At 48.3% G+C, this 21,185-nt stretch overlaps 1 protein-coding gene across 1 annotated transcript; it reads right to left on the reverse strand.

The window, feature by feature from the left end:
* Positions 1-9,896: 9,896 nt before the first annotated feature.
* On the reverse strand, positions 9,897-20,550 carry LOC144095457 (uncharacterized). Its single transcript, XM_077629190.1, has 8 exons — positions 20,253-20,550; positions 19,251-19,379; positions 18,042-18,164; positions 16,685-17,040; positions 14,061-14,172; positions 11,772-11,989; positions 10,516-10,669; positions 9,897-9,949 (listed from the first exon to the last, which is right to left on the reverse strand). Exons 1-8 carry the CDS (start codon positions 20,548-20,550, stop codon positions 9,897-9,899), a joined length of 1,443 nt encoding a protein of 480 aa, XP_077485316.1.
* Between the last annotated feature and the right edge of the window lie 635 nt (positions 20,551-21,185).

The raw sequence follows: 21,185 nt of genomic DNA on the forward strand, positions 1-21,185 counted from the left end.
CGAGCTTGGTCCGGTCGGAGTGTGGGACCCGAAAGAGCGGTGAGCTGAAGTTTGAGCTCAACCCCTTTCTGAAGTCTCTGACGCCGCCTCAGTTAGCAAGTGGTCGTTATCTTCTCCAATCGCCGTGATTATGTCGGGGAACTATAGGGGCTCGTTTCCGGCGGCTCTCCGGCGTATTGAGCACCGCGGCGGAATGGCGGTCATCGGCCCCAACCATCACAGGCACCGCAGGACAAACGACCACTTTTCGGCCCCTCTTCCCGACCTTGCTCTCTAACGTTGCGCGTCCGTCGCCACCTTATGAAGAACAGGTGTCGACAGCACGTGGGAACCTTCGACTGGCAAGATAACATCGCCTTCCGCAGCCGACGTGAACTTGACGGCATCCTCCTCACTCCCAGGCTCAACATGTGACGTGGGCGTGTCCATATGTTCGGTGGTGTGAGTTTGTGGGAACAAGTGAAAGATTCAGGCCACTCCCACCCCGGCGAGGGCGTCCTCAACCTGGGGAATCTAGGGAAGATGAACGCTATAAACCTCGACAGCGAGTGCATTCGAATAGATCCTCTTTTGCCCTCACACTTGTAAAAATGTAAACAAACCTACTGTACAGTTTCCTCCTTAACGGAGTCCGACAACATCCTTCGTAGACGGGACCTGCGGTGCTGAACGAGTCAGCCTACTCAAGGGCCCTTCCGTCTTCAACTCTGGTGGCACCGAAGTGCAATCCCCAACACTGGTGGCCTGCGATGGGCTTGGACCCCCATCCCCAACAGCACTAGAAGCAGCAAGGACCGCTTTCAGCGCTGTTCAGCAAGAGGAGAAACGATCCAGGGTGGCGGCTCCTAAAGCTGTGAAAGCAGCCAGGCGGCTCATATATGCGCGCTGCCCACGTCGAAGACTACAAGCAGGTGAAGGCAGCGGCTTGTCCAGCAGCCTTTTGACCTGGCCGACACTCGAGTGCGGTTAATGCCATCAATAGGGCGTCTTACGCCATTTCCTGCAAAGCATTCCATCTTGACGGCGAGATGTACTACGAATTTTTTATCGAGTACCTCGCCTGTACTGCGGCCATGCACTCGCCAAGTCGTCATATTGTTCCTGACACTAGGCAGCAAACGTAGACGTGTTCTATGATGGAGTACTTGTTCACAGCCATCTGGACACTACAATTCCTGGCGTATATCTGTAGGGGAAAGCGCAACAAATTACGAAACGCTTACCCGAAGGCTATATGACGAGTTATAACTGTTCGCTGGTAAGCGAAATGATTAACGCATTAACGGTGCTTACATTACACATCGGCGACTGTGTTTACATCTCGTTCCTGATGTTTTGGAATTGCAGGCCACACAGAGGGCATAGCGTGTTGGAAAAGCTGTGAGGCATGAATATCGAAATTCTTCGGGTGTGCCCGAGGAACATTAAATTGGATAGTAGTTTTGGAACGGCCTATGAAATGTTTTTCTAAGGTGGGTGTTAAATGCCCGCATCGCATGTAGATAACAGGCTGTTCAGAGTTCAAAAGCGAGGCATGTTATTTGCAAAATAATTTCCTTCCATTCCTTTCCCCTCGACTCATGGCGACGTCTACTGCCGGTTCCTGAGGCTAACTGCACCTTTCAAGTCTGAATTCACCCCATGACGTCAAGGGCTGTCATTGGCGCGTTATGAACAAATTGCACCTTGTAATTGCTGGGATATAAAGGCAAGATATATATGACTTTTGGGCCTTTTCTGGGAACCTCTGTTTTCTCGGCACGGAAAGTAGTCTTTTACGGGCATGTTTGTTCGGGCATAGTGTGCGCAGTGGCAAAAATTAGTACTGCACTTGCCATATAAACCTTGTCCGCTTTTAACGCATGTGTATCTCCTGCGGCTTCGCCATCGAATCCTGGTGGGCTCAAACCGCAATTCGACTGCCATCCACGACTGAACAAGCAATAGCAGTGACGGAAAGTAAGACAGTAATGACACCACGCGACCGAAAACATGTAATGACATAACAGATAACGAAACAATAAATTTTCAATGTTTGGAACAAGTATGAAGCACGAGTTTTGCCCTCATTTTTTTTGCATCACAACACCACGAGATTCACTGATTGCGACCTCAAAAATGTGTTTAATGGTGTTTGTAGATCCACACATTTTACAAACGTCAACTTCAAATATCCATATCCGAACAAAACAGAAGACGCGAACATCAAACATTACACCGGCAACCATAAGACAATGAAGTTAATTGCTAACGAGAACAGCATCACATTTATCAACTTCCAAACATGACTACCACGTACACGGTGGCTTACTTGTCAGCACTTCTTACGTCCTTCCAAATGAAATTTGTATTTCTTGTTTTCATGCAAGAATAAATTAAGCTCTGTATCAAACGGGTCCATTTCGTTTCTCCTCCAGAGGTACACGTGATGGTAGTATGGAAGGGAACATGTTACAGGCATATAACCATGTGATTACTTCATTATAATCTAAGTGACAACCACTTCTTTTCTGTTTCCTAATAAAACTTTCTCTGTACAAATAATACCCGCATGACATTTTCAATCAAGATGCTTTTACACTAAAAGTAAAATTCGCTCTTCGTAAGCAAACTGGCTGTTCACTTTCATATCGGAGCCACAGTGCCAAGATTCGTCGTGTGCCTTGGCCGTCCTGAATTTCTATTTTCCTATCGCTACATGTAACAGGTGTTAGCCTCCTATTCGTTGCATATTTGCCACTCAATTCGCCTCTGCAACTGATGCACTTCTCTTCCCTTCGTCCCCGGGTGCCCACACCCACCTTGCGCATCATAGAAGCGCCGGTTTGTTGAAAAAATGCTTTCCGCTTTAACCAGATGATGCCACTAGTATGAGCTCATCGTTTGGCTGATTTCTAACATTAAGATAAACATAACACAGCTAATAATACTGATAAGTGCTTATAACATAAAACAATGATAACTGGCAATGTTAAAATAAAAGTTCAATAAAAATATTGCCCGTTAATCTATATTTTAAGTACGGTTGCCAGAATTACTAACTGTGCTATTTATGTGTTAATATCATATATCAAATCTTATACACAGCTCTAATTTTAACGCGTGCATATAATTAAGTTTTATTTGTGAGCAAAGTACGAAGTGCAAATGGGATATTCAGAAAATGCTGTCGCGAATGCCTTGACAAAAAGAAAGTCGATTCACACCCACACTGAAACTCTCTTACTAACCAAGCAGAAGCAACAAAGGAAAACGTGTTTCTATAGCGGTTATGAGTACGTTGAAATACCCACTCACTCCCCAGCCCCTCACCCTTTGGATCCACGCACAGGGAAGATCAGTGCAGGTGGCACCTTCGACGGTCTCTGTGACATGTGCCGTTATAACAGCCCAATCACATGCTGGCCGGTTCCACTAAGGCTTTTGCATAGGCACCGGCCCGAAAGTATATCCCCTGTTGCCTTCTCCAAAATGGCATGCCACCTTTCACAGATAGTAGGAAAATACTGCGAAGGAGGGCATGAGAGGCCCGGCGACAAGTTGTTAAACATCACGTTTCGTATGTGCCCTTCTTCGTGGTACTTTCCTTTCGAGGCTTGCCGCGAGAATCGCGCTTCACTTTTCTTCGTGTATGTATACAGCTGGATCTAGTAAGGAAGCTTGAAAGCCGCCTTCTTCGTCCAACCGTTAGCAACGGTGAGGAAACCGCACGGTACAAAGGAGTTTTCTGGAGGCTCCATGCTCGTTCACTTACGGAGTGGAGCGCTCTGGATGTGTAACAGCGTTGCAGTTATCCTGACCGACGGGCTGCGCCGCACTCTGCGCCGCCTTGGCGGGTATGACGATACTGGGGAAGCAAATGCGCTGACCGCTCTACCTGCTTTAAGTTTCCGCCGCGTTTTCTGCACGACCGCGAGCTGTGCCCGTGGGTTGCATCATGTGTTGTGCTTTCCATTGTCTCAAGTGGCCTTTTCTGGTTTTATGCGCATTAAAGGATTATGGCAATACGTTGTTCCCGCTTCTCTGAAGGGCTTAATCAGTTGCGTTTTATTTTATTGCTGAAATTCACCCTTTCGCATCAGTGGAACGTAGCTAATTTCCAATGAGTAGTGCATACCATGGTTGTTATGGAACGATTATCGTGTATGAAAACCTTTTATCTCTTGAAGGCCTCCTGGTTGCATAGACTCGGCTAACTATGGTAATTGGCATGTGTTTCTATTGCGTTTTTTTATACGTTTTGCGAGGCGCTTAGTGTAGCTGCTTATTGAATTTTTCTCCGCGAATTTGCAGCTGTCGCTCTCACTATAAAATAAGGTAAAATAAATCGACAACAGCTAATTCGCACTACGACGAGGTGTGCGCACGTTGCGGAACACAGTCGAACACATTAGTTTATGTGACACTGCAACCGCATCGCTTGCTTTTTGTCACGGTGTGCTTGCAGTTGTGTTCAGCTAGGCTTAAGCCCTACATCCGCTGTTGAGCGTCGTCTGCGACACTTCGTCGCGAAGTCAGCATCCGATGGCAGCGCAGAAGCGCCCTCACAATGCCTTTACAACGAAGGCGGAGATAATGAACGACTTCGAGAGTGGTCGCTTCACAAAAACAGCGCTTGCGACGAAATACGCTGCCCCCAAGAGCAGCCTCACGAGGCTACTTCAGGACAAGGATAAGCTGCGGCAGGCTTTCGGGGCATCACGCTTTGGCCCTCAAAGAAAACGACTGCGGGTGGCCAACCACGAAGATCTGGAGAAATGCCTGGTGGTTTGGCTGCGGAGAGCCTGCAGTGAAAACATTCCGATCAGCGGGCCACTCATTCACCGCAAGCAGAATTTGTTCTGCAGCTCGCCATCGAAGGTTTCTCGTGCAGCGAAGGGTGGGCGACGAGATTTAAAGATCAGAATGGCATTGTTGCAAATGGGTCGCAAGCCCCAAGGGTAGCGTTGGCCTCGCGGCCTGGGGCACAGCTGGAAACATCCGAAGGTCCTGGCAAAGGATGAGTCGACTGCCAACAGAACAACTTGTTTATTCTTGCATCGCCAAAAAAGCAGCCGGTCAGGGCGACCACGTTACTCGACCGAAGAAATCGAAGCCTCCTCTTGGCGACCGGGGCAGCTGCCTTTATACCCTCGGAGTCGAGGGCAAGAAGGAACGGCTCGGGATGAGGGGCACGAGACGGCGACGCACGGACATGTGGAAACGTGACGTGACGCGTCCGCCGGGCCGGCGCCGGTCAGACCTCCTCGCCTCCCAGTTGGGGAGCTCCTCTCCCCGGCTGCCGCGCTTTGACAAGCGTGGGCACCAACATGCACACACACACACGCACACACGAAGACACGTGGCATTGAAACCTGCCTGGACGCGCTTGGCGGGAGGCGTTGCGGCAGCACTGAACGGGCCAAAATAACCGCCACTTTGAACGAAGCCCCGGCGTCCGTTGCATCCGCGCCGGCTATACCGCGCGTCGTAGGCGAAACGTAACAGACCGCCCCGCCGGGAGAAGGAGATCCCGATGGTCAGGGGACTGCATCCGCTGTCCGGAGGGATGTCGCTTGATGATGCTCGTAATCGAAATCGGTCGTCCCTCGGCGTTGCTTGAGCGCAGCGCACAGAGAAGGCCTCGTTCTCAGGTTCAGGTTCACACAGGACACTGCAAAGTGACTTCGGGAGAGTTGCCATTTTTGTTCTCGTTCCCAGCAAGCGTTAGAACTACGCCGAAACGCAACCGCTCAGTCAGCAAGCACGAGACAACCCTCACTAAGCTCTGCCAGGCTCTTTCCCCTTTTATACAACTGCCTAGTTCCTTACAGTAGTCAAGGAGCACTCAGAACGCGCCCACAAATGGGAAATTTGCACTAGAAAGCACGTCATCACTTTGAAACACTAAACAAAAGCAATATGTTAAAAATCCTGCCTCAGGAAGAAAACATCAGTAACAAACAACTTTGAGGCGGATTCCTACGTTAGGGGCCTCGACTTAAGCTATCGGCGTTACCGTTGAGACTCCCCTTTTTGTAGCGCACCTCAAAGGAATATTGTTGCAAAGCGAGGCTCCAGCGCAGGAGGCGGCCATTCTTGGGAGAGATGGTCTGCTGCCATTGGAGAGGGCAGTGATCCGTCTCAATGATAAACCTCGAGCCGGGTAGGGCTCCGGAATAATTGGTCGAAATTATTCCGGAGCCCTCCACTACGGCACCTCTCTCTTCCTTTCTTCTTTCACTCCTCCTTTACCCTTCCCTTACGGCGCGGTTCAGGTGTCCAACGATATATGAGACAGATACTGCGCCATTTCCTTTCCCCACAAAAACCAATTATTATTATTATTATTATTATTAGGTAGCATGACAATTTCTGAACGGCCCACAGGAGACACGCACACTCTTTCTCGGTGGCGCTGTACGCCTGCTCACGACAGGTCAGCTTACGACTAGCATACAGGACGGGGTGTTCCACTTCTCGATTTTCCCGTTGGCACAGTACTACGCCCATGCCTCGCTCACTAGCATCGCACTGAACAACGAACCCTTTTGTGTAGTCTGGCGATCGTAGCACAGGCTGGCTTGTTAGGGCGCTCTTTAGGGCGCTAAAAGCTCTTTCCTTTCTCTCGCCCCAGACGGCTGTTTGGGGCTCTGTTTTTCTTAGAGCATCCGTCAGGGGAGCCGAGATATCGGAGTACCTGGGGATGTACCTCTGATAGTAGGCGGCGACACCAAAGAACGACCGAATATCGGTCTTCGTGCGCGGTTGCGGGAAGTCTCGCACAGCGGCCACCTTTATTTCAGAGGGGCGGCGACGACCCTGTCCAATCACGTGACCGAGGTAGACAACCTCGGCCTGTGCTAATTGGCACTTGGGAGCCTTGACAGTCAAGCCCGCTTCGCGCAGGCGGGTTAGCACTGCCCGCAAGTGTGCCATATGCTCAGACCAGGATGCGGAGAATATCGCTACGTCGTCTAAATACGGTAAAGCGAATTCTTCCTGTCCCCGCAACACTTTGTCCATGAGGCTTGAAAAGCAGTATGGCGCGTTCTTCAAACCAAAACTCAAAACTTTAGGACGGAATGTTCCCATTGGTGAAATGAACGCCGCATACCTACTAGCCTCTTCTGTAAGTGGAACCTGCCAATAACCCCTGACAAGATCTAGGGTGGAAATAAACTGAGCGCTACTAACTTTCTCAAGGCGCTCCTCGATGTTAGGGATCGGATAAATTTGATCCTTAGTGATGGAATTAAGCCTGCGGTAGTCGACGCAAGGACGAGGTTCCTTGCCCGGTACCTCAACTAAAATCAAAGGGGAGGTATAATCACTCTCACCCGCCTCAATAACACCGAGCTGTATCATTTTCTTTACCTCAGCCTCCATAATATCGCGCTGGCGGGGTGACACCCGGTACGCCTTGAATCGTACTAGCTCTGGGGAGGTAAGTTCTATTTCATGAGTAAGGACAGAAGTCCTACCAGGCCTCTCAGAGAACTGACCTTGAAACTCTTGTAAGAGTTGGTGTAGTTCGGTTTTCTGCTCAGGCGACAGCGGTGCTTTACTGAGTAAGTCACTAATGACCTGATCGGTGTCTTCCCTGTTCGTCACTGAGCCTAGTCCCGGAAGCTCGACCGGAAGGTCTTCGGGAACGTTTACCATCATACACACCACTGCATCCCGTGGTCTATAGGGTTTGAGCAGATTACAGTGGTAAACTTGCTGTGCTTTCCGTTTTCCTGGCAGACTCACCACGTAGTTAACGTCCGACAGTTTTTGAACAATCCGTGCTGGGCCCTCCCACTGCACGTCGAGTTTGTTTTTTAGCGATGTGCGCAATATCATTACCTCATCGCCCACCTCAAAACGACGGGCCCTGGCTGTCCGATCATAATAAACCTTGGCCCTCTGCTGGGCCTTTGCCATTGCTTCACCTGACAACTCCGGTGCCTTTCTTAAGCGTTCGAGGAGCCTAAGCACGTACTCGACCACGACTGGGTCGTCGCCCCTGCCTTCCCACGAATCTCGAAGCATGCGAAGCGGAGACCGCAGCGAGCGACCGTACACCAGCTCAGCTGGCGGAAACCCCGTAGCCGCATGCGGCGCGGTCCTTAATGCAAACATCACCCCAGGCAGACACAGCTCCCAATAACTTTGTTGTTCAAAACACAATGCTCTCAACACGCGCTTCATGACGGAGTGCAGCTTCTCAACAGAATTCGACTGTGGGTGGTACACTGAGCTGTGTAACAGCTTTACCCCACACCTTTCGAGAAAGGCTGTCGTCAAAGCGCTAGTAAACACTGTGTCCTGATCTGACTGGATTTCCGCAGGAAAACCAACTCACGCAAATATGGACAGTAGTGCATTGACTATCTCAACTGAGCTGAGTTCTTTAAGCGGCACTGCTTCAGGGAACTTTGTCGCTGGGCAGATCACAGTCAAAATGTGTCTGTACCCCGTGGCTGTTACCGGCAGCGGTCCCTCTGTATCCATAGCGAGCCGTCTAAAAGGCTCCGTAATGATAGGTACCAACTTCAACGGTGCCCTCGATTTGTCCCCTGGTTTGCCAACCCGCTGACAGGTGTCACATGTCCTCACAAAGTGTTCTGCGCCACGAAAACACCCTGGCCAATAGAACTCTTGCAAGAGACGGTCCTTAGTCTTCTTAACTCCTAGGTGTCCGGACCACGAACCCCCATGCGACAAGCGCAACAGATCCTGACGGTAGCACTCAGGCACGATCAGCTGATCGAACTCCACTCCTCTGCGGTCTAGATACTTCCGGTACAGGACCCCACCTCTTTTCACGAAACGAGCATTTTTCTTGGCGATACCTGCCTTGACATTGCAGCGCATGTTTTCTAGGCTGCCATCCTTTTTTTGCTCGGCTATCAAAGCCGACCGGGTGCTTGCGCCGCCTGTGCTTCTCCAAGCCGTCTGGCGCGGAAAACACCTTGCCGCATGTGTAGCAGAAGACCAGTTTTGGTTTTGCCTCGCGATTCCCACTTTCTGAGGGTATAAAAATAGACAATTTGTGGAGAGCTCGGGAATGAATTAGCAGAACTTTCAGCATAAATTTTAAGTCATCACAAATTCACATCTATACAGACGTGTTCAGAAGAGTTACTACCGCTTTGTTTTCATCACCTTGTGCAGTTGCTTGTGCAAAGTACCACAGGCGCAGCTCTGTACTGGCAAGGAACTCTGCATGAATGCTGGCCGTTCTTATAAGCTATACTACCATGTCTGGTGCTTACTTCAAGGTTCGATTTTTCCGAAGGTGACAAAAGAGTAGGAAAAAATAAATGTTTTTGTCAGTGTCGGCGCAAAGAGGGAGGCGAGGGTGGACGGCCACCATCCCGAAGACCTGGCAGACCTAACCATATGCTTTCACAGCGCTTCCTTGAGATCCTGACGAGGAGAGAGCTTTCCAATACTGATGGCCTTGTTAAGTGCTCTCGCTGGCAGGAGAGCATTTGAAGCTCTCGAAAGATCAGTTTGTTATTTTGCTTCTCTTGTTTATTTTGTCTTCATGAGGAGTACTGGCACAAAAGCATCATGTCTACTTTAAATCTGATTCTCCCTCCTATCTCCCATTATTTCTCCTTCGCGCTGCCCGACGACGAATATTCTGGCGCCATTCGTGGTCCATATATACAGGACGTCTCACCTAAACTGTCAGCAATGTTTTCAAACCGGCTTTTTGAATTAGAAAAGCGTTTTTCTTTGGCATGGCATTGTCAGCGGTGTAGCGCATGAGGATACATCTAAAGGCCAACCGACATAGAGCGAACTATATGGCAGGGTGAAGTTTGCGCGGCCAGCATTAGCGCGACGCAAAGCCGGCGTGCCATCTCCGTGCTGCACCACGTGCGGCGAAAAATAGGCGGCCGCCGTTTAGAAAGGAAAGCTCAAGAGATGCCATGGAGCAAGGAAAGCTCAGGATAGGCCCTCGGTATCCTTGCTGCATGCCAAAAAGAGTGCCGAAAATCAGGCACTTTCGCAAGGACTACTGGGAGTCACTTATAAAATCAGCCTGCTACAAGAGCTGGAAATGACAATAAGTGACGTATCAGCAGTTATGCTGCCCTTTTTTTTTGCAATCTTCGCGTGACCTCAACACAGCCATTATTCGGCTCTCTGACGCATGATTTCAAAGAAGCACACAAGCAAAAATTTGGCGTCTGTACTCCTTTAAGATGTGATAACTACAAAGCTGGTAAACTAAACAGATTAGTTAAATGTTTATCTATTACTGTTAGGCTCCTGACTCATTGAGAGCCGTGTAGCCCAACATAAATAATATCCATATTAGTCTAGATTTTTGAAAATGGCTGATCTCGATCATCAGCCTTTCTTTCCAACGTTAATCAGCTCACCCAACCCATTTGCAGTTGTTCATTGTTGGCGTGAAACGACGAGACCCTCACCTTCCCCGTGCGGCCCCGAACCTCGTGGCTTGCCGAGCAGCCATAGATCTCGAGCGAACGCTGTGCCGTAACACACGAGGAGCTCCTTGCCAGCGCCCACGGCCTTGGGTGTCCGGCATGTATATGTTGCTGTAACGCATGAAGGCCACCGGGTTCTGCGCCTGCGGACTGGCCGCGCAGTTCCCGTATCGCATCCAGGTGGATCTGTCCAGCGGACGACCGCCTACCAGGAACACCTCCCCATCCTTGCGAACCTGCGGACAAGCCGGGAAGAACATCGCCTTGGCGTTCTGTCCTCACCTTTAGCTTGGGGACGCCATGAAACTATCTGACATATTTGTGAAGCTTTCTTTCTTTCGTCTCCCCTGGCCATCGCAAGCCTGCTGGAAGCTACTATAAAAAGGGGTCGCATATTTACTACATTTAGTTTAGAAGATTTCTTTTAGTCCCTTGTCATTGGTAATGACTTCCCAATGACCTATGCCTTTGTGGACGACCCCAATGAGAGAACCAAAAGAAATCAGAACGAAACAAAGATCGCGAAATGTGGTTCGAGTCTTTGTAACCTCCAGTCAATAATATTACCTGCTTTGCAAGTTAAAGTTCGTGTGAGGATTGTCAGTGCATAGCTACAAAGCGAATGGGGTTCATTCCTCAAGGTCTGTGCTCCTGAGCACCACATTCTGTTCCTCGAGTGCAAAGAAACTGACCAGTCTTGCGAACGTTTCATTTCTATGACGTACGCAATAAGAGTCATTTTGCGCCAACAAATGCCATGAAGAATGCTGAAAGAGTGAAAAATCGAAGGAATTTTCCAAAAGAATGCTGTAAGCATGTATAATGTATAATGTAGAAGACAGCAACAATGTTCACAGTGATGACTTGCGAAGCTGAATTCAACCAAAGTGCGCTGCACACAACACCGTTAAAAAAACTGTTTGCCGTGCTTTTTCAGTAAGGCAGATATTTCGCTAACACAAAGACTGTGGACGTACTTCCTTCCGTAAATGAAAGATCATGCCGAGAGAGATTCGTATCGAGCATTTCAAACGTACATCAGGCGATATGTAGGTTTATCCTGAAAGGTACAAGGCGTGAACAGTTCCTTTGCATGCATCTGACGGAAGTCGGCCAATGAGTGAATATATGTATATATATGCATGCAAAGAAACTGTTCATGCCTTGTATCTTTCAATGAGTGAATATATATATATATATATATATATATATATATATATATATATATATATATATATATATATATATTGTAACTATCTAACAGCTGTCGCTAAGTACAAAGACAAGTTCTGTAACCACTGCCTCAATGGTTCTTAAGAGGTCCTGTGTCCGACGCACCTGCCAGGTGTAGCCGTTGTCCTCTGCGTTGTCCTCCACCTTGAAACCCTCGTATGAACCAAAGTAGACCCTCCTGGGATGTGGTTTCAGGGCGAGCACTCCGTACTGGGCCCCTTTAATAGTAGAGCGGCAGATGGACATGCCCTCGGGGAGGGTTTTGTTGGCAAGAAGCGGGTCCCCGGCCTCCACCTGCAAACAGCGCTTCAGTTTGAGGCTCCCTGCAATGCCAGTGGCTAATGTTTTTTATAGCACTGGAAATGCACAGATTACACTTTTCATATTCTCTGGACCTGAAGTTCTTGACTCTACAATTGTTTTCATTTGCGTTCGCTTGACTGCGGTAGTCTTTGGAACGAGCTGAAATCATAAAAAGGCGTGCACGTGTTGTATGCTGGTGAGGTCAAAAAGGAAAGGCGCCGTTAACAGTGTCGCTCAAGGCGGGAACCCGAACCACGCTGTCAAGGCAAAAATGCAACAAGCGGTAAAAGGAGGGAGAGGGAATTGCCATAGTCAAGACCTCCATTAAGATGAACGCATGGTCTTTAAGCACCACTGTCTCCGCTGGGCAAGTTCGCTGTAGAAGTTTTCATCGGCGCGAACGCAGTTTGAAGACAGTGTTGTGTGATCACCATTTAAAGTACAAGTGCTTGGCACTCACCTCCACGTCCTTGACGTGGGTCAATGGTCCGTGTTCGGGGCAGTCGCCAGGGTGTAGTCCATTCCGCAGTCATCGCAAACTACAGAGTATCCAGGCCGTGGTATCCAGGCCGTGGCCGAGGATGCTGACATTTTGTATGCAATGCTCGCCGACTGAAGGGCCCTCAACCTGCGCCTGAAATATGCGCGTCTGGGTGTCCAAGGCTCATTATGCCACGATAAAATGAAACCTTAACAGGACGCCTTCTGTACGCTAGACATTAGCATTGTAAGACGTTGTCTAACTGGCCGCTCCTAGTGTGGAGCATGTAAGTAGCCAAGAGCCCCTGACGTTGTAGACAAACCATACTGCATTTCTAATGTTCATTACTTACTATATAGCTCTGCTTAAAGGCTCATTTACAACGAAGCACGCATTTCCCATCATCGTTCTGCAAGCCAGGAACCGGTTTTTGAAGACAACTCACACAGGTATTCCTCGTTTGAGTTTTCCTCGCATTCCATGTACTTGATCGCTTTTCGCTGCCATCTCAGGTAGCGGGACCCACTGGAAGACGTCTCGGGTGAGGCTGCATTTCACAAGATAGTTGCTGTAAGCGTGGCTTGTTGCACAGAATCGAATACAGCGGTTGTGACAGAACTTTACAATTCCGTGCCAAAGAAAAAAAAACATTTAAGCTGTAGCCTAATCAAGTGTCTTCTACAACATTCTATTACAGAAAACAAAACAGCAATCCTATCATCGTAAAACGTCAAACCGTTCATAATGCCTAGTTATTAATGTTTGAGAACTTACAGCCATGCAACTGCCCAAAGCTCTGCTGATTCTTAGCTGGGTAGCAAGACATCTTTATTATTTTTGCTTTATTAGCATATGTCTGCTAACGGACTGTTTCAGGGAAAGTCTGCAGAACATTGGCTGAAAACAGTAATATAGCTTCTGTCGGAAGCAAGAAGTTGGTCCTTTGTAGCACTCTCATGTAAAGCCCCCTCCCAAGGGCGCTTAAGGTATCTGTAATAAATAAATGATTGAACATCAGATCATGCCTTTCAGCTGGAAATGTCCAATTCCAGCTAGAACTGCATGTTTGTTGCTATATTATTTAACCGGAAATCGTGTCCAGCTAGAACATTTCTTGCTTTCAGCTGGAAAATTTCCTCTTCCAATCCAGTACCTCCAGTTTGAGTCTCGTCCACATACGGCGAGAAAGTGTCACTCCAGCGACAAATTCAGCTCAAGAAGTTCTTTTACAGAGTGAATACCCCTGAGGAAAGTTTGCTTAGTCTTCAGTTTCATCTCGCAATGCCTTACTGTGCCATTATAGGCTCACCTTTAGGTAACAGGCCAAAGAACACAGGCATACATGGACATGCACCTCAACACTTAATACTTTTATTTTTCCATTCACACCTTTAGTTCCAAAAGATCCCGCAATAATTTGTCGTGTATGCTCCCGATTGGTTTAGACCTCGCTTTTAATGGACTGCCGCCCAGCTCTTTATGGCGATGGGTCCGTCACGTGCTTTCTGGTCTCACTGAATACCGCTCTCTTGATAACGCTTTTACGGATATTTGAGGTGCACAGGGAATAACTAAATAAGCGGGCTTCCCCCGGGAACCCGCCCACTCACGAGGGCTGGCCGGATGACCCCTGGCGGCTGTCTTCGGCGTCCTCCGCGAAGCTGACTTCCTTGACGGCACGCTTGGGGTAGCGTCTGTCGTCAGCTCCGACTGCACCGGCAACTGAATCAAAGAAGGTGGGAAACGTTAGGTCCCAAACGACATGCAAGTATACGTGTTCGTTGCAAAGGCCGGGAATGGACCACGTTTCATTTTTTTGTTTGTGAAAAGAAAGTTACTCCAAAAGCGTTCCTTATCATTCCTTCAGTTAAGCGTCGAGAATTAAAAGCTCACATGTAAGCTGGTGTAATCATTCATTCACCACAATACATATGTTTTTAATGACCACACTGTGCCAACCAAAGGCGTTCAACCCAAACGATGAAATGATAATGGAAACCAAAACAGGATAGTGCAATTCAAAGTGAGGCAGAGGTAGGCAAATTAACCTTGTGGGTCCACTTACCTTCATAGTGAGCTAATGAAAAGACAGTTATTAAACCTTAGCTTATGACCCAGCTAATCTATAGAATTTCCTAGTGAACTGACATCCGCCGCGGCTGAGGGTGTGTTCCTCAAAAGATTTTCTATTTTGAGCACACGTTTAGAAAGTTTTGAAAGTGGTCGCTAGAACACCGGTGATCACAGCAAATAAACAGATGAAATGGTCATATAATTTCTCTAGTAATCCTACCTTGTAAGGGTGAGGAGATTGGTAACTTACGTGTCTTTAAACTGTAATTATCTTTCGAAAGTCCTCTCTTCTCTTTCGGCACGATGTCCTTTGACGGCAGGAGGCAACAGCTGACGGCGCCAAGCACCAGGCTTCTTTATCTGGCTTGAGCTCGCGTTCTTTGTCTGAGGAGACTGATAATGACATGCACAAATAACTCGCGATAAACCACAAGAAATACTTATCCCGCGGTCCAATGTGTGAAGCGGGAGACAATGATGAGGCTTAAAAAGTAAACAACCACTTTGTCTAAATTGTAGGAATAGTGTATCCGGGGCACTCGTCCACGAGGGTAGGTTGAGCTTGGAAAGCATCACAATGTGCGGTTTGCGGCCGAAGGCCTTGCACAATTTTAAAAAGCAGCCTTTTCGAGTTACTTAGAAGGATTTGGTGTTAGGCCAGTTGGCAGGACATCGTGAAGAGCAAAACCGCAAGACAGGACAGGACTGAGGCCCGCCCTTTGTTGTCGCCTGTCTCAGTCCAGTCCTCTTTTGCGGTTTTGCTCCTCACAAGGTTTTCGAGTTAGAACAGCGCTCTTTTTCGGAATAGCATGGCCAGCAGTGAAGTGTATCAGAATATAGCTAAGGTGTGATAACTAGCAGCTAGTTGGTTAACTAATATTGAATAGTTAAATGTTTAACCATTACTATTGCGCTGCTTAATTATTGAGAGGCGTGTAGCCCACCGTAAGTAATAGCCATACCGGTTTGCATAATTTCGAAAGCACGATTACCTTTGGCGCTGTGGCCCAACAAACTTTGGCTATTTCGGCGGGCTACGTGCACTGCAAAGGTTGCTTTGCCTGCAAGTTTCTTGAAAGCGCATGTGTATTGGCATGATAACGGCCAAATTTGTTGGGATTTGCCTGCAAGGTTTTGAAAGCATATCTATTGGCGTGATATCGGCGAAATTTTTTCGGCGACCGCCGAGGGCCACCGCATTTTCGAAATTCTAAACACTAATTTTACAATGTCACTTTTTTATTATTTACCGAAAATCACTGTGAAACTTCTTTAAAGTTCCATTTTCTGTTTCGAAGTAAGTCTGTGATTTTCATACTTTTCTTCATCATTATTTACTGAAAGCTTGCAAAAGGTCTGTGAATTTCACTTTGTTTTCAGCGATTCTGTTATTTTACAGTGTTTCTTTTCTATCATGTACAGAAAATCAGTGAATAAAAAGAGAGTTCAGTTCTCTGTTTTTGGCTTGCTGTTAATTTACACACATCTTTCTTTTTTGTTTGCAGAATATATGTTTCAAAGTAATGGAAAGTTCTGTTGCCTGGTTGTTCTTTTATTTCAATAATTTTTTCCCCACAAAATGCGGCTTTTCTGCAAGCATTTAAAGAAGTGCACATTAAATTACAAATGCGCTCTTTACGTCGCTTACACAATTGAAAGCGTGAGGTTCGATAATTCACTGCTCGAGGGAACTTGCCTGCAGCCAATTTAACAACGTCTAAATATGAAACGTTTGCACAACACACTGATTTTCATTGGTGTAGCATTGCCTGCGAACCGAAAACAAAATAGCTTGTATGAAGGAGCACTTCATTAAAATGAAAGTGAAAACATGGGGCCTTGAGTTTTAAGCAGTCTCCCTGTGTTTCATCGTTACGACACACGTGGCGTGTCTTACTGTATACGACAGTACGCCGTTCGAAGGTTGCAACATGAAATCTTTATTGCTTCCGGCTCGGGGCGTATATATACGAAACAGAGAGGGGGGAAAGGGAGAACAAGGGAAGGATATCAAACGATAAACGCACGTGCCGTCAGCGCTTGCAAGGCAGTCTGATTGCGACTGACGTCACTTTACAACATCTCTTCTTCCTTAATAGTGAAGTCGCTGTACTGGTTTCCTTTGACGTGTAGAGCGCCGCAAGGCTTGGGGTGATCTCACGGGTTCAGCGTTGCTCCCTGCGAGTTCCGGCTGAAGTTCATGCTCAGGTTCTGTTATGCCCCCTTGTTCGGCTGGCGTTCTCGGCAACAGTGGGTAGTCGCTAGGTGTACCTGTTCTCGAGTCTCGTTTTGCCGCTTCTTGGTCTTTACCAAACGGTGGCGTCGCATCTTCCCGGTCCCGCACCTGGTCAACATGTCGTCTTACTGATCCGGCTGGTGTTCGAATGCTCACCATCCGAGAGCCTGTTGTAGACTCTACAATTCCTGGAGTCAATTTCTCACCCCTTCCGAAGTTGCGGGCGTACACGGTAGCTTCAGGCAATGGCAGCGGCCACTCGTTTGCTTCGTTCGCTGGCCCTGCGTGTACAGGAGGGAAACATGTATCTAAACGGGATCGAATATTATATCCGAAGAGCAGCTCTGACGGCGATTTTCCAGAGCGGTTAGGTGTCCTTCTGTAATTGAAAAGGAGCTTGTTTATATTATCTTCAAGCCGCCCCTCACCAATCTTCTTGAGGCCGTCCTTAATTGTCCTGACAGCCCTTTCTGCTAGGCCGTTCGATTGAGGGTGATATACAGCTGTGCGCAGATGCGTTATGTTGTTCCTCTTGACAAAAGTAGGTAACTCGTCAGCGGTAAACTGCGTTCCATTATCGGATACGATGGTTCGTGGCACGCCAAATCTGCAGAAGATACCGCGCAGGCAGTTGATTGTGCATGAAGCGTTTGCTTGTCGGAGTGGCACAGCTTCAATCCACTTACTGTATGCGTCCACGACCACGAGTGTCATGTTCCCTGCAATAGGTCCCGCAAAATCGATATGTACCCTTGCCCATTTCTCAACAGTAGCGGGCCAGCCTTTTGGCGTTGCTGTAGCTGGCATGGGCAGGTTTTGGACACAACTCTGACATGACGCTGTCACTGCCTCTATTTCGCGATCTAACCCTGGCCACCAGAATGACGATCTAGCAACCGCCTTCATAGCGGACGATCCCTGGTGCGTCTCATGCAAAAGGTATAAGATGCGACGTCGCGCCTCCATCGGAACGACTACTCGCCGGCCCCAGTATAACAACCCGTGGGCCAAAGAAAGCTCCAATTTCTTGTCAAAAAAAAAGGTGCGACACTCGTGTTCAAGCCTTTCGCGCAGGGCGGCCAACCGTTCTTGGTGAATCGCATAACTTGACTCAGAGCAGGGTCGCCCGCACTCAACTGCCTTAGCTCCTCAACTGACACAGTTCCCTTATCGAACACACTCAAGGCCAGCAGATAGTCTGGTGGGTCCGCTTCTGGTGGCTTCGGCTCAGACGTCCGTTGTGGCAGTCTACTAAGGGCGTCAGCGTTGAGGAGTTGTTTACCAGGAGAGTATTGAAGCTGATAGCGGAATCCGCCTAAGTACAGCGCCCAGCGCTGTTTTCTGGCGGCTGCCAATGCTGGAGTTGGTCGATCCGCCTTCAGCAGGCCCAGGAGCGGCTGGTGGTCGGTGACCAATACAAATTCTCGGCCTACGAGATAATCACGGAATTTGGACACTCCAAACACAAGAGCAAGGGCTTCCCTCTCAAGCTGGGAATAATTTTTCTCAGCCCTTGTTAGCGTCCTAGAACGGAACCCGACAGGTTTGTTTACCTTTCCGAATGTATGGAAAAGCACGGCACCTATTCCGTCCTGTGAAGCGTCACACTCTAGCTTGAGGGGTCTCTCGGGATCACAGTGAGCCAGCACAGCCGCTTTTCGAAGGCATTTTTTTGCTGCACGAAAAGCTGCTTCTTGCGCATGTCCCGAGAACCAACGTGTGCTGTTCTCCAATAACGTTTACAGCGGTGCAAGTACGGAAGACATGTTGGGCACGAACATCGAATAAAATGTAATCATGCCCAGAAACGACCTCAACTGCTGAACATTTTGTGGGTTGGGGGCATGCGCGATTGCTTCAACATGCTTCTCTATCGGATGCAGACCTTCACGATCAATTTTATGACCCAGATACGTCACTGCCTCTTGGCGAAAGCTGCATTTCTCAAGTCTGAGCTTCCCTCCATGCTCACGAAAACGCTGCAGTACTTGTCGTAATCTGTCGGTGCTACCAAGTTTTTCTGATACCAAAACGTCGTCAAGGTAAGCCTGAACACCTGTCAGGCCCTGCAGAACTGTTTCTATTTTCCGCTGGAAGATGGCAGGCGCGGAAGCTATGCCGAACGCCAGTCGGTTGTAGCAAAACAACCCACGGTGTGTATTGATTACGCACATCTTCCTTGAGTCCTCATCGAGGGGGACTTGGTTATACGCGTCTCTTAAATCCAGCGTGCTGAAGCAGTCCCCACCGTTCAGGCATGCGAAGATGTCATCAATAGCTGGCAACGGGTACTGCTCCAGTTCACAGACGAGATTCAGGGTCACCTTAAAATCAACGCAGATTCTAACCTCGCCGTTCTTCTTCATTACAGGCACAATGGGAGTGGCCCATTCGGCGTGCGTTACAGGTGACAGTACTCCAAGCGTTACGAGCCTATCAATCTCTTTCGAAACTTTGTCGCGTAAAGCAAATGGAAGGGAACGGGCCTTACAAAATTTCGGCATGGCGCCTTCCTTGAGCTTCAGATGAACAGGGTGTCCGTCAATTAGGTCCAGCTCGGGGCTGAAGACGTCTTTGAACTCTGACAGGACGGCATGCGTGGCGGGGGTATGGCTGCTTCCTGGACCAGAGTTTTGTTGCACTGATACGTTCAACACCGAGGTTCCTGCGTCATTGAACTTGGAAATCAACTCCCGTCCACAAAGGCTCGGACCTGAACAGTTCAGGACCATCAAGGAACTCTTGACCTCCTTGTCGTTGTAGTACACTGACATACTCAGTTTCCCTAATACTGGAAGTTGTCCAAGATAACAGGACAGTTTAATGAATGCGGGTCCTAATTGCGGCCAATGTTCACGGTTTTTCTCAACGATCTCTTTGGACACAACACAGACGGGTGAGCCGGTGTCCACAATCATAGGTACGTCAATGCCACACCATGTGAAAGTACGAAGAATAGGCGGTGGTAGCCGACCATTGAAGGGTGCGGTTAGTGTCCAAATGTGCGCATCGTCTCCATTTTCCTCAGTAACATCCGCTGTTACTGCAAACGCTTCTCCTTGCCTGCATTGTGAACGTGCCTTTGGGCGTCCTTTCCGCACGTCGCTTTGGCGCATCTTCGCCAGATGGCCGTACACACCACAGCGGTAACACCTCGCTTTCGCCCAGCCGCAGGCGTTTCTGTTGTGTTTCTTACTTCCGCAACGCCCACATACTGACACCAGTTCATCAGCTTGTCGTGCATAGACCTTGAGTACGGGTTCAATGTCAGAAGACATCTTCTTTGTATCGTTTTCCGCTGCTTCTGCTGATATGACAATTCTATCAGCCTCCTTCAACGTCAAATCTGTTTTCGCTAATAGCTGCTTCTGAATAGCGCTTGACCTCACGCGACAGACGATTCTGTCTCGAAGCATCCGGTCTAGCATGTCACCGAAATTACAGCCATCCGCAATCCGGCGAACCTCAACGATGAACTGTTGAATGGGCTCACCTTCCAACTGGCAGCGATTGAAGAACCGATAGCTCTCCGTTATTTCATGACGCTTGGGGTCGAAGTAGGCATCCAAAACTTTGACTGCTTCCTCGTACGTCAGCGAGTTTGGCTTTCTCGATGCAACCTGTCCTGAGAGCACTTGCACGGTGCGCGTACTCAATGCTGCTACCAGCAACATCCTCTTCTTTCCCGAGTCGCTGACGCCAGTTGACTCAAAATAGGCTTCTACCTTCGTGATGTAGGCCTTCCAGTTGTCGGACTGGTCATCGTATTCCGGTAGTTGTTGATGAGCCATGGTCGGTATTTCCGCGGCCGCTGTTTCCTGCTTAACTGCCTGGCTTACATCATTTTTCACCTCAAGGGTTCTTTCTGGCCTCGTCGCCACTGTTACATCGTTACGACACACGTGGCGTGTCTTACTGTATACGACAGTACGCCGTTCGAAGGTTGCAACATGAAATCTTTATTGCTTCCGGCTCGGAGCATATATATACGAAACAGAGAGGGGGGAAAGGGAAAAGGGAGAACAAGGGAAGGATATCAAACGATAAACGCACGTGCCGTCAGCGCTTGCAAGGCAGTCTGATTGCGGCTGACGTCACTTTACAACACCCTGCTACAAAACTATTTGTGAGTACAACATTTATAATGCCAATAATAAAAGGCTTATTACTCCCGAAAAGAAACGTGCAGTCCTAGAAAGAGCAACACAAGCCAAAAATATAAAAGTCGTAGTCTTTGAGTGCTGTTATGACTGCAGCAACTCTCGGTGCCAGGCAGTGTTGCTTTCTGCCTGTCTTCTCAACCTTCGTTTCTGTTGCAAGATTAATAGCTGCAATAGCCCTGAAACAAAGAGCCACAAGCTGCGACTAACGGCCAGGCACAAAAACTAAACATTTAATTTTTACAGTTGAAAGACAAAAATATATA

Source organism: Amblyomma americanum, chromosome 6, assembly GCF_052857255.1.
Source record: "Amblyomma americanum isolate KBUSLIRL-KWMA chromosome 6, ASM5285725v1, whole genome shotgun sequence".
Taxonomy (NCBI): Eukaryota; Metazoa; Arthropoda; class Arachnida; order Ixodida; family Ixodidae; genus Amblyomma; species Amblyomma americanum.